Source organism: Microcebus murinus, chromosome 10 (genome assembly GCF_040939455.1).
Source record: "Microcebus murinus isolate Inina chromosome 10, M.murinus_Inina_mat1.0, whole genome shotgun sequence".
Taxonomy (NCBI): Eukaryota; Metazoa; Chordata; class Mammalia; order Primates; family Cheirogaleidae; genus Microcebus; species Microcebus murinus.
This window is the reverse complement of record NC_134113.1, coordinates 51,508,549-51,522,642: the sequence shown is the minus strand read 5'-3', so window position 1 is coordinate 51,522,642 and position 14,094 is coordinate 51,508,549. Positions and strand designations below refer to the sequence as shown.

The 14,094-nt window shown below is 35.1% G+C and overlaps 1 protein-coding gene across 1 annotated transcript in view; it reads right to left on the bottom strand.

The window, feature by feature from the left end:
• The window catches only part of ARID2 (AT-rich interaction domain 2), a 167,458-nt gene that overhangs the window by 34,279 nt on the left and 119,085 nt on the right, over nt 1-14,094 (bottom strand). The window contains exons 13-16 of the mRNA XM_076007199.1: nt 13,932-14,066; nt 12,779-12,975; nt 9,783-12,640; nt 1,488-1,636 (exon numbers count right to left, since the gene is read on the bottom strand). Coding sequence (XP_075863314.1) covers nt 1,488-1,636; nt 9,783-12,640; nt 12,779-12,975; nt 13,932-14,066 — 3,339 coding nt within the window. The remainder of the gene's footprint in view (nt 1-1,487; nt 1,637-9,782; nt 12,641-12,778; nt 12,976-13,931; nt 14,067-14,094) is intronic.

The following is a 14,094-nucleotide window of genomic DNA, read 5'->3' as shown; positions in this document are numbered from 1 at the left end:
CACAGTGTTAGAATTACAGGCATAGGCTACCATGCCTGGCCAATTTTTTTCTTGAAGTACTCTAAATACTTCATCTAAAGCAGTTATTCTAAAACTTTTTTATTTTTTATTTTTTGAGAGAATGAGGTCTCACTGTGTTGCCCTGGCTGAACTCAAACAACTGGGCTCAAGCCATCCTCCCACCTGAACCTCCTGAATAGGTGGAACTATAGGCACAAGCCATCACACCTGGGTTCTTAAACTTTTTAAAAAGTCAACAAACAGCTTTTGCAGACTACCTACTCCATCAGCTACTATTTGCCATTAGAAAAAAAAAAAATCTCAAAACAAATGGAGAGGATAAAATTGATATTCAGTGAAGAATGTTTCAAATTAACTTATAACATACACTAAAAACAAAAATGAGACGGTCAAATTAAATACATGCAAGAAATAATCAGAAACAACTTGAAGTACTAGTTTTTAAACAACTTTTTGACAAATAGATTTTACACTATTATCAAGAACACACACATATATATATAAAAACTGAAATCAATACTTACCCTTACTAACATGATAGAATATGATATATTTCATACATTTTTTTCATTGAAAAGAAAAGCAAACAAACAAAAACCTCCTGGTCAAGACCCACTAAAATAATTCCATGACCCCGATACTGGGTTGAGATTTAAAGTTTGATAAGTACTGACCTATAAAAATTTTGCATATTATTAATAATCCCTAAGCTATACAGATAGCCATAATCCTATAATAAATCTGTATATAAAGTTCATAATGAAATACAATATCTTTAATATATCATAAAATTTAGGAATAGCAAATATAGATTTTTTAAAAAATATTATTTCTGCTATCAATTAGAAAGAATGAAATGGAATCTTTGGTATCTATGAAATAAAGAATATGTTTATTAAGACAAGTGCCTTAGTCCTAGAGCTCTAAAGTATGACTCAAGGCAAAGGGTCTTAGCAGAATACTGTTGAAAGCACAATTCTAAAAAAGGTTTATTTAAGAAGTTCGCCTCAGTTATTAAATTGTGAGATGGTATGGCTTTAAAAATAATTTTCATGGGATGTCTACCTGAAATTCAAACTTACATCATTTTCTTTCTAACAGATTATTACTCTAAGCTACTATAAAGAAATTCTATAGCTGTCACTAAGTCACTTTTAAAAACCTATCTCTTTTTCACAGACAAATACACAAATTCTTAACAGATTTTATTTTATTAAATACTAAGGCTGAACCACATTCCCCAATAACCTACCATTAGGCAATGACGTTCTTTCTACTATTTATATAAATTTCTTAGATTAGGTGCCACTGGATCCACATAAATATAACACTTAACATAAAATATTTTTGCTAAAAGTTAATAGTTTCAAAAGATAGTTTTCATAAAACTATAGAGAACAAATTTAAATATAAAAGCATTCCAAAACAAAGAATACTTTTATATATCAAATAAAATTGCCATTTACTTTTTACAAGACTGCCACAGACACATGAAGTTCTGTCCAGGTTTTCTCATTGGATCCCCATGTTGACTGGATGCACTGAATGGAGAAGGCTGAGAACTGGTAGGCTGGCCCTGCACTGATACAGCTGGTGAAGGTGGCATAGGAGTGTTCTGTGAAAAAGAACAAATGTAGAGTTGGTGACATGACACTGAAAACCATTTATGTTTTATTATACAGTCTTATAAGTTTAATTGCATTAGTAGTTATTCATTTCTAGCATATGAAATTTACATTTTATAATTTTAAGATAATAAAATTCTTTAAAAAGATATCCTTTAAATTTTAAATTCTTTAAAATTCTTTAAAAAGATAATTATTTTTATAGAAATATTTAGACAGTCTGATTTTTATTTAATATGAAACCATAAAGGCAAGATCACATTGTTGTAACCATTATAAAATATATATTACTTAAAATTAAGATTTTTAGGTAGGAACAACACAATTATAGATATAAATGAGAAATATAAATGTGCCCATTTGATTTACTTATGTTATTTTTCACAAGAACAGACTGACTGCAAATTATTTCTTTGCAAATTTTTTTTTCAGATTTTCTAAAGACTATGAAACAAAATATGGTAAAAAGCAAAGAAATTTTAGATGATAGTTAAAAATGATATAACCATATAAGTAAAATATAAATATTAACTAATTTGCAGTAAGCTATTTAATAATTTTAGTCTTTGAAGTTGTTCAATTATGTCTTTTGATATTAAAGGATTCTAATAATGGGCATAAAGTCTTTTAAATATAACCTATATTGTTTTTTCTTCTATATCTTATCTATTTCTCTCTATAAAACACTAATAATTATAATGTAGATTAAATTATTTTTAGGAAATACTTATAGTTTTCTTGTAGTACCACAAAGGAAAAAAGACCATTGAATTTCTTATAAAAATGGTAGCACATCATTTTCAAAGCATTGTCTGGAGGCAATAAGTTAAAACTTTGGGAAAATATTGAATGTATTTGTTCATTTATAAGGTAATATAGTCATGCATCCACTTAACGATGGGGAAACATTCTGATAAATGCATCATTAGGCAAGTTCATTGATGTGTGAACAAAGAGTGTACTTAAACAAACCTAAACAGTAGCCTACTTACACCTAAGCTATATGGTAGAGCCTATTGCTCCTAGGCTACAACCCTGTAGAACATATGTCACTGCACTAAACACTGAAGGCAACTGTTACCCAGCGTGAAGTATCTGTATACCTAAACATAGAAAAGGTATAGTAAAAATACAGTATTATAATCTTATGGTACCACCATTATATAATATGTGGTCCTTTGCTGACAGAAATGTCATTATGTGGTGCATGACTATATTGGGAATAGGTGAGCAAACACCAAGTTAAAATTGCTGAAAATTTCAGATTAAAAGCCATAATAATTTGTTTTTAAAGAAGAGATAAAATACAAACATATCAGGCTACCATAACATAAATATGAAGAAGAGAATAAAATGTTGAAAGAAAACATTCTTATCAGAAATTGGAAGTCATAAAAACTTCTGAGTTCTAAGCTCTGGAGAAAAATATCTACTTTGGAGATGTGATATTTCTGTAATAGGTTCCTGCCCTTAAGATTTTACAATAGTTAGAAAACATATGCATGCATGAAAAACATTTTAGGGCAAAACAGATGTCACAGATAGGATGAAGATTTTCCAGCTTGACACATCGGTATTCAAATTTTCAATCTGACTTTTAACTAGCCACGTGATCTTGGGCAACCTCTCTCATCCTCAGTTTTCTCATCCATAAATCATAAATAATAAAATCTAACATATGAGATAATGGAAAGACCAGAAAAACTACAGATGAAAAGCCTAGCTCTAGATTCTCAATAAATGGCAACTGTTACTATATTATTACGCTAATTGAGAAGTCCAGAGTGAAACCATATTTTGGAGGAAAGATGATGAATTCAGTTTGGGAACAGTGACAGATGAACCAACTAAAAATGTCTATCTATAAAAATTTAATGCTAGAAACATATTTGACAATCATTGACCTGCAAATTGTTAAAGCCATAAAAACTCTGATGGTGAGAAAATAGACAGGAGAAAAACAGGTTACAGAGAAAAGAAGGAAAGATAAAATTAGAATCAGTGTATTTAACAAAAAAATTAGTAAAATTGTTTCCTTGAAATGAAAATTACACTAAATGAATGAATTACATTAAATGAATATTACATTAAAAATCTAGGAAATTCTAATAACTAGAAGTAACCAGAGGATCAGTGCTATCCAAATACAAACGATGAGTAATTAGTTACAAAAATCCCAGAATTTTAATTAAAGGATAAATTTGTCAAAGGTATCAAATTCCCTCAGAATGAATCTTCTGGTTCCCTATACTACAGGTTGAGTATCCCTTATCAGAAATACTTGGGAACAGAAGTACTTTAGATTTTTTCAGATTTTAGAACATTTCCATATATATAGCAAGATACCTTGTGACTGGGACCCAAGTCTGAATGTGAAATTCTCCTATGTTTAATATAAACCTTATATACAGAGCCTGAAGCTAATTTTACACAATATTTTCAATTTTTGACTGCAACCTGTCACGACAACAAGCGTGGAATTTTCCACTTATGGTGTCATGTTGTGCTCCAAGTTTCAGATTTTGGAGGATTTATGATTTCAGATTTTTGGATTAGGGATGTTCAACCTGTATTACCACTTAAATTAGGTATTTTATTTGACTATCATGTCCTATATTTATAAATTAAGCTTAACTTTATAAGTGCTAACTTATAAATCGTAGGCTTTCCTAGACTACCCAGGGTTTTTTTTGTTGTTGTTGTTGTTGTAACTGCGGAACTCTTATTAGTGTCATGTAGAAAATTTAGTAAGATCATATGGTATTTTAATCCCAAATGCTAACAATGGATGTGGCAAGGATGACTGAAGTTAATCTAAGCTGTTAAATAAAGAATAAATAAAAGACAAACTAACTAAATGCAATTTGTATAAGAGTTTTTGGATACTAATTCAAACAGGCTGTTAAAACATTTTTTATGACAACTGGCAAACAAACACGAACTGAGCATCAGATTATATTAAGAAATTATTATTTTTTTAGGTATGGTTTGGAATTGTGGTTTTATATACCTATTTAATAGTCCTTAACTATTAGAGAAATATATACTGAAGTATTAATTGGTGAAATGAAATAATGTTTGTAATTTTACTTAAAGTACTCCAGGGAAAAAAAAATTATAGTGGTCAGGAAAAGATCAAACCACCATGTACTCACCATCAAATTGGTATTAGCTGATCAACACCTATGTGCACATACAGTAGTAACAGTCACTGGGTGTCAGGCAGGTGGGAGGGAGGAGGTAGGATGGGTATACTCACACCTAATAGGTGCAGTGCCCACCATCTGAGAGACAGACATGCGTGAAGCTCTGACTTGGGTGGGGCAAAGGCAATATATGTAACCTAAACATCCATACCCCCATAATAATAATGCTGAAATAAAAAAAATAAAAAAAAATGGCAAAACATTGATAATATCTGAAGCTAGGTGATGGATACATGGGGGTTTACCAGCTCTATTTTTGTACTGTGTAGTTTTCAAAGTACTAAATTAATCATGTTTTAAGAATTAGGTCTTTTACATGAGAATGGAAATTACATTTCTTTTAAGATATAAAAATTTACTTTTTAGGCCGGGCGCGGTGGCTCACGCCTGTAATCCTAGCACTTTGGGAGGCCGAGGCGGGCGGATTGCTCAAGGTCAGGAGTTCGAAACCAGCCTGAGCGAGACCCCGTCTCTACCAAAAATAGAAAGAAATTAATTGACCAACTAAAAATATATATACAAAAAAAAATTAGCCGGGCATGGTGGTGCATGCCTGTAGTCCCAGCTACTCGGGAGGCTGAGGCAGAAGGATCGCTGAGCCCCGGAGATTGAGGTTGCTGTGAGCTAGGCTGACGCCATGGCACTCACTCTAGCCTGGGCAACAAAGCGAGACTCTGTCTCAAAGAAAAAAAAAAAAAAAAATTTACTTTTTGTGAACTGCCAGAACATTAGCCATAGCCATAACTCAAATATAAATGTAAAGTAGATTTCTATGGCATAGTTTTTGAAATGACTGGCTCTTGAAGAATATTCTATATCCCTACTCTACTCTGCTAAGGAAGAACTGATTTTTCATATTATAGTTATTAAAATCAGAGTGGAAAGGGCACAACTTCAGTGAGTGACCAGAAATATAAAATTAATGTAGCATTTTTATTTTTGGCAAAGATATTGATTGTTGTTAAAAGAAAGAAATTATAATCTTGCATTCCTTTATCATCTTTTCAAGAGTAAATTACAGTTGGCCTCTATATCTGTGGATTCAATCAACCACAGATGGAAAACATTTGGGGGAAAAAAAACTTCCACAAAGTTCCAAAAAGCAAAACTGGAATTTGCCACACACCAAGAACCACACTGAATCCAAGTGAATGAAGTCATGTGTAGGCATTGTATTAGGTATTATAAGTAATCTAGAGATGATTTAAAGTATATGGGAGGATATATGTAGGTTATATGCAAATACTATACCATGTTATATTATGGACCTGAGCATCCACAGATTTTGGTATCCATGGGGGTCCTCAAAACAATCCAGCACAGATACTGAGGGGCTATATAGACACAAATTCTAGCTAACACTGACAATACTTTGATGTGATGCTCTTAAACCCTTACTTTCTTATTACTATTAAACTTTAAAAACCTTTGAATAAGACTAAAATTTAAACATTTCAATCTGTGTTAGAAAAGCCACAAAGTCATAATCTATTCCCCTCAAAATAAATTCCTAGCAGTAATGAGATACTGTGTTCAGTCTTAGCTACACATTTTGAAAGCCACTTACAGAATGGAACTAGTTGAATATGATGAATAAACCAGACATTGTAACACCTAAAGTTGAAGTGAAGGAAATGGGCAAGTGTATTCTAAACAAAAAGTAAAGAGAGATACTTTTAAGAACTTTTAAAAACTTAGGAATTATATTCACTCTAAATGTAATGTAAAAGAGATTACATTTAGTCTAAACGTATAGATCTTTAGAGAACAGAATTAAGACAACAATACAAATAACTGGAAAAGAGAAGATTTTTGTGAATGTGGGCAAGTCACTTCAAACTCTTAAAAATGGGAATTTTGAATACGAGACAATATCTAAGACTGCTTTAGCTCTAACATTCCTTCATTTGCTTGAAATACCAAGTTTTTTCCTCTTATTAAGTATAAATCTAGATCATCAATAGATAACCAAGCTTGCTTTATAAGAAAACATGAAAATACAAACCAAAAAATTATGTTTAATGGTAACACCTTTCTTGGTTTTTATAATGTGTAAATCCGAGCAGTAGTACTCTTAGAAAAACATTAAAATGATATTCTTATGGTTCTTACATTTTATAAAATGATCTTTTATAGCTATGATTAAATGCTGCTGCCCCCTTGAGGCTACAGATCTACTTTTTGATGGGTTGAGTAACTTTCGCAAAGCTCATGAATCAAGACAACACCAATATTGAATCAGGATGGGTAAGTAAGGAATGGTATGTATATATACCTTAAATAGATACATTCTTAAGTAAACTATTTTTATATACATAAATTTGGCATGTTATCAGGTTATGGGCTTAATAGATACAGGTATGTTCAACATGTGTTTTGCATGATCCTGGAAAAAAAAAGTCTTTAGGTAAGTATAATGAAGTCTGTTTCATTTTTAAATTCATTTTTATTTTTTAATATGTCAATATAGTTTTCTGCCTCTAGCAGATATTAATTCATGAATAGTAGAAGAGGATAACAGGGCTGTTGGAAAAAGTATAAGTTAAACTTGAACTTGCAAGTAAAACATTTAAAATAAGCAGTTACAAATAAATCTGCTTTTGAAGAGGTACAATTTTATATATTATAAACTGCCCAACTAAATACTACTTAAACACAAAAATCTATGGCTATATCTTTTACTTTCATGTGTATCCTTCCCTTACTCATTGTTATATTTTTCTATAACAAAATTAATACAGCTGATTAATGGAAGCAAGAAGGAACAAAATTGAGAATAATCATAATAGCATTAGGAAGGATTACCTGTTGGCCTTTCTCACCAGGAACACGTCCCTGTAGTCTTTCCAGCCCTGAGCATGCAAGTCTAGAAATCCCTTCCTGGGGTCCAAGTACCTCTTTAACATACCTAGACACCTTGAAATGGTATAAATAACAAGTTTTTGCTAAAAAAAAGTCACCTTTAAAATCCTCTTATTTCATCTACCCCTTTAAGCTACCAATTCAAATAGTAAAAAATAGTGGTGTTAAACCAAAGTGTAAAATGCAATTTTAAAGAGTATATAAAGAGGCCAGGTGTGGTGGCTCATGCCTGCAATCCTAGCACTCTGGGAGGCCGAGGCGAGTGGATTGCTCAAGGTCAGGAGTTCAAAACCAGCCTGAGCAAGAGTGAGACCCCCGTCTCTACCATAAATAGAAAGAAATTAATTGGCCAACTAATATATATATGTATACAAAAATTTAGCCGGGCATGGTGGCACATGCCTGTAGTCCCAGCGACTTGGGAGGCTGAGGCAGGAGGATTGCTTGAGCCCAGGAAATTGAGGTTGCTGTGAGCTAGGCTGACACCACAGCACTCATTCTAGCCTGGGCAACAAAGTGAGACTCTGTCTCAAAAAAAAAAAAAAAAAAAAAAGAGTATATAAAGAAACTTAAAGAATTTGATTAAAAAAAAAAAGGATTTCTATTAATTAGCAGGCTCTTAAAGAAGACCCAACAGACTATCCCTTCAAAAGAAACTTATTATGCTACCTTGAACAGTTCATTCTTTTTTGATGAGTTATTTAGCATCTTGAGTCCTCATCTCTAAAATGAGGATAACAATTTATTAGGGTTGTTGGGAGGATTAAATGAGAAATTGATTTAGTACAAAGTCTCTAGCATATTTCCTAATCTTAGTATTATTATTCATTCTTTGTTATTGTGATATCATTATTGACTATCATCATACTGGAAGATTACGGGCACAAAAAATAAGGGTTGATAAAACAAATCCATAGTAATAGAGTTTTTCTCTAATTTGGCTTGGTCTACTATATTGTTTTATAAGACTCTCCGAGGGAAGTACTTTCTACCAATAACTCAGTATTATTGTCATGTATTTAACATCCACTAAAGAATATACAGCTTAGTTACTTTGAAATAGAGCTACATGATACAAACATAGAAATTAAAATCCCAGTATGTCCCAGAGAAGCACTGTCCAACTTTATCCATTCATATGAAGAAAGACACATATTAGTAAAAAAGAATTGTTCTGAAGCAAGAGAAAACTTCCTTTTATTCTTCTATCTTCCATTTTGCTGTCTCAGCACCACACACCCCCTCACCAGGCCCCACCAAACATACACATACACCTAGATTTGGTACTAATTCCAACAATTTTGCTAGCAGAGTTGAGAATAGCCACAAAAGGTTCTGGCTATGCAGGAATTAGGAAAAACAGAGTGAAAGACAAGTGATCCAGGAAATAGGTGGTAGCAACTATTACATGAACCTATGATTTCAGTGGAAATAGCATGTAAGGTTGTCCTTAAAATTTCTACAGGCTGATTGGTCCCTCAATTCAATAGTGCTGAGCCTACAAATACTTTTATTTACTAAGGCAAAACACAAAAGAATATCAGAATACCCGAAACAAATTAAAATTATAATAATACTTTTTTTAAGACTAAAGGAAACTAGCTCAATACATAAATTTAACAAGAACCAGTTATGAGATTCACCCTTATTACAAAAGTACTGTTAAACACACTTGCCAAAATCAAATACAGAAATCCCCATTTGGAGCACTCTTAGGAACCTCTCTACCATCACCCATAGTAAACTCTCTTTTTTGAGACTCTCTTTTTTAAATTCTCTAAAAGCTGTTAGATTAGCAGCTGCTTCTTTACTTTGGGAGGTCCACAAAATTACTAATTTGAGTATATAACAAAACTGAAAGATTCTTTAAACCATGTGCTAGAAGTGGCAACTGTTGACTATTACAAAATATTACAAAACCAGAAAAAAACAAGCAGGACAGCTTGAGTACAAGTGAGCTGATACAGTAACTTTTCAAGATGAGACATGGAAAAACAGTGCATTTCCCCCTAAAATCATATTTACAGATCAGAATTTTTATAAGAGAAATTGTGACAGAATGACTTACCTGTGGGACCACATTCTGTATGTATGTTGGTGGAAGCTGTTGCTTTTGCTGAACAGCACTTTCTATTGCTACTTTAGCTACAGTGCTTGGATCTGCTCCTGCTGGCACAGCAACCATTGTTGCACTGCAACCAGCATTGTTGGGGTCACTGATTGTAACAATTCTAACTCCTACTTTATTTGGAATTCCTGTGACTGTTTCCCTATCATTATCCTCTGCTGGCCTCTTTACAGTCTTGCATTCTGCTGTGCCATTTGTAGACCGAACGTCAGATGACAGGGCAGGAGAATGGGACACTCTTGATCCTGAGTGGGGAACTGCTATGATTTGGTGCCCCTGTATAACAGAGGTTGTAGAGTGTGGTGAGACAACTACACTTGGGCGTTGCTGAGGCACATCTGAATTCAAACTTGAAGCTAGAGGTCCATTAGGCAAATCAGTACCACTAAATTGCTGTGTTGCCACATTTGAAACCTCCTGTATACTGCTCACTGATGATGAACCACCCAAAGTCAATACAGGTCCATTAGAAATTCTTTCTAGTTGATCACCTTTGGCAGTATCTTGCTGAGTGACATCTAAAGTCCCTTGTGGTTCCACTGGAGATATCTCACCATTTCCCACATGATTGGAAGTTTTGTGATTTGGAATGTTTTTGCTTAAATGGGAACCATCTCCTTTATCAAAATCACAGATCCCATTAACTAGGGGTTTTTTCAAATCGCTTTTGATATCCTGCAGATCCATTTGTTCTGAGTTCTGTTTTCCAGATGCTCCATTCTCACCTAATTCTAATGATGGCCCATTACTGATTAGTGAGCACTGATTAGCCTCACTTTGAATTTTCCCTGAGTTTGAAGGAGGTAGACTTGAGTCACTGTACTTTCTCCCATTTAATAAGCTTCCCACCTGCATTTCATTTTCCTTTGTATCCCCATTGCTGGTGTTTGTGGATCCTCGTCGGCAGGATGGGTTCTCCATGACCTCAATTTTACGCTCATGAACATGTAAACCTGTTGCTTCCTTTGCTTCCTCCTCCTTTTGGCAAATTATTTTATCACCTTTGAATGGGAGGGTAGCAGTAGTACATGATGATTGTCCAGCTGGAGACACTTGAGTGGCTGGAAGCGCTTGCACATGAAGTCCAACTCCTGTCTGCGTTCCGCTCATGGTAATTCCTGCTGGAGCAATGAGCTGAGTTGTATTTCCCTGACTCACAGTTGCAGTTGCAAAACTTGTATTTGGCACAACTGTTATGGTTACCTGGTTGCCAGAAGTCCCTTGGAAAATGGTTGCTGGGCTATTTGAGATCAGTGGGCCTGGCAATATTTGTAAGTTCGAGATGGGCATGGTTTGTACTCCCCCTGTGGGTGGTATTGCACTTTGGACCAACTGAACATTTTGCTGACCAACCAATAGGGGCTGAGCTGGAGTTTGCCCTTGCACTCCAAAACCTGCTGCTTGGTTATTGGCCACCTGATAGACCACCTGAGGGCTAGGAGCTCTTGCATTATTAGGAGGAGGAATCTGTGGAGCTGGGAGAATAAGCTTACCACCTGGTGTTGATGGACCACGCTTTGGGAGCAGCAGCTGTTTTATCAGACTCGACTCACCAGAAGCAGATTGACCAACTCCTGCATTTGTTTGCTGAGGCTGAACTTGCATCTGTACTTGTTGTGGCTGCTGAACTTGTACTTGTACCTGTTGTGGTGGGGGTGCTGGTGAATGCTGCTGCTGTTGCTGCCTTTTCACAGATAGCATTTGACTGACAGTAGGAGGTGGTCCCTGTGATTGAGGGGTGGAAGAAGATGAGATGGCAGTAGGGACTTGGTTAGCTGGGGCAGGTGAGGGTGAAGAAGATGGAGTTATGTTTGGTTGTCCAGTTAGTTGAACTGTTTGACCAGCTGGAAGAGCTGCTGGATTAGCAAGAACAATTTGGTGAATGGCTGGTGCATAAGTTTGACCTTGTTGAGCTGGCTGGCTTACAATCACTACACTTTGTTGGGTTGGCTGCTGTGGTTGTTGAATAGGCTGCTGTACCACTGTTGATGAAACTTGCTGAGAAGGGAGAGGTTTGGGTGCAATGTTCTGAAACCCCACCCTTGAGGGTTGTGGACTTGGGACACCAGCAATGGTAACCATTTGTCCTGCAGCTACCTGAAAATTCTGTACTGAAGTTGCTGAAACAATATTGGATGCAGAAGTTGTTACATACTGTGGGGGTGCTATGATAACAGTGTCTTGTGGCTGGCTGCTAGCTGACGTCTGTTGAGATGAAGTTTGCACAGGTTGGGGTGATGTGGTGATTAACTGTTGACCCTGTGAAACTGTAGAAGTACATGCTGGTATGTTCTGTACTCTTCCAAATATATGACTCTGTGGGACAGCTTGTTGAATTACTGTAACAGGAGTGCCTGAAGGTATCTGTCCTGGTACCACTGTGTGTAATGAAGACTGCTGTGGAATTACAGATGGATGGTGAAGTAATGTCTGAGAATTCACAACTGTAACAGGTTGTGGTCCTGTACTATGATTTGGAACCACAGAACTCTGTGTAGGTCCTCCTCCAACAGCAATACTAACAGGAACTGCTGTCTGGGGCATAGAATTCTGTATTACGGTAGCCTTAACAACTTCACAAGGAATTGGAGCTTTATTTTGAATGACAGTCACTGGAGCATTTTGCTGCTGGTGGGTATGAACTGAAGGATTTGGTGGAATCCTTGAAACAGTCTGTGCCACAGTATGAACACCTTGTACTGGAAAAGACATTTGTGTTGCAGTCAAATTTGAAGATTGGTTGGTGACAGGAGTCCTCTGAAAATGGTTTCCTACAGTTTGTGGTCCATGAGGGATTCCTGAAAATATGAGGAAAAGGTCAAAATTCCAAATGAAATGACTAGAAAAACAACGAAAAGATATACATTTAAAATATATATAGTATACATTTTTAATTCAGTTTTATTAATAATATTTAAAATAATAAAAATTAGTACCTGCAGGTGAAGGAGTCGGAGACACATCAGGAACAGAATCAACACGAACAACAGGAGTAGAAACTGGTTGTTGCTGATAGTACATCTGAATGGGAAGTGGTATAGCCCTCCGTTTTACTCCTACCACATGAATATGTGCTTGACCACTGTTACTGGAATCCTCCACTCTCTTCACTGTATGATTTGGAAAGACCGTTCTGTAAAGTACACATATACTCAGTATATTTTGATAACTATCACACTAGCAAAAAACACTGACTTCTAACAATGTGTACATGAATAATGGCAGTATATTTACTGCTACTTATGTATGTATCAGTATGAGTCATAAAATTTATAAAGTTATATTCTGTAAGGGTAGGAAGCAAAGAAAGAAATACAGAAAGTTAATCCTCCAATTAACAGTGTTGTTGGGTTTTAAACAATCCCACCCATGTATAACTAATAAAAGACACCTATTTTATAAACTTTGCAAAATATCAAAAAGCCATGATATCTGAAGAGTATTAATTATAGACTATTATTCAAGAATTAAAAGGCCTAAAGTCATATTTTTAACATGTAAAAGTAGGTACATAAAAAGTAAACTTAGTTTTTCTTTTCTTTGATAAAACTCATGTTTCAACACAAACACCAGATGTGATTTCCAAAATTGTCTTTTATTTAAATTTCCACTGCACTACAACCTATCCATGTGAAATTTCTTTTTTTTTTTTTTTTTTTTTGAGACAGAGTCTCACTTGTTGCCCAGGCTAGAGTGAGTGGCATCAGCCTAGCTCACAGCAACCTCAATCTCCTGGGCTCAAGCAATCCTCCTGCCTCAGCCTCCCGAGTAGCTGGGACTACAGGCATGCGCCACCATGCCCGGCTAATTTTTTCTATATATATTAGTTGGCCAATTAATTTCTTTCTATTTATAGTAGAGACGAGGTCTCACTCTTGCTCAGGCTGGTTTCGAACTCCTGACCTTGAGCAATCCGCCCGTCTCGGCCTCCCAGAGAGCTAGGATTACAGGCGTGAGCCACCGCGCCCGGCCTGAAATTTCTAGTAGTAGATATATTGAAAACTAGTTAGATAGTTTGGTATTTTCTCTAAAGAGCAAAAGGTGTCATAAGTGGTAAATGAACTTTATTCAAAGAACTATGGATCCTACCTAAGACATTTATAAAATCCAGTTGATGTTAGGATTCCACCACGCGCTAGTTTACTGCAAGTTGAGAGGTATTCAGAATACATTTCTGCTCGAGAAACAGAACAATCTGGATTTACTTCAAAATGAGCATTTAGCCTAAAAGAGGAGAAAAATTAAGCATTAT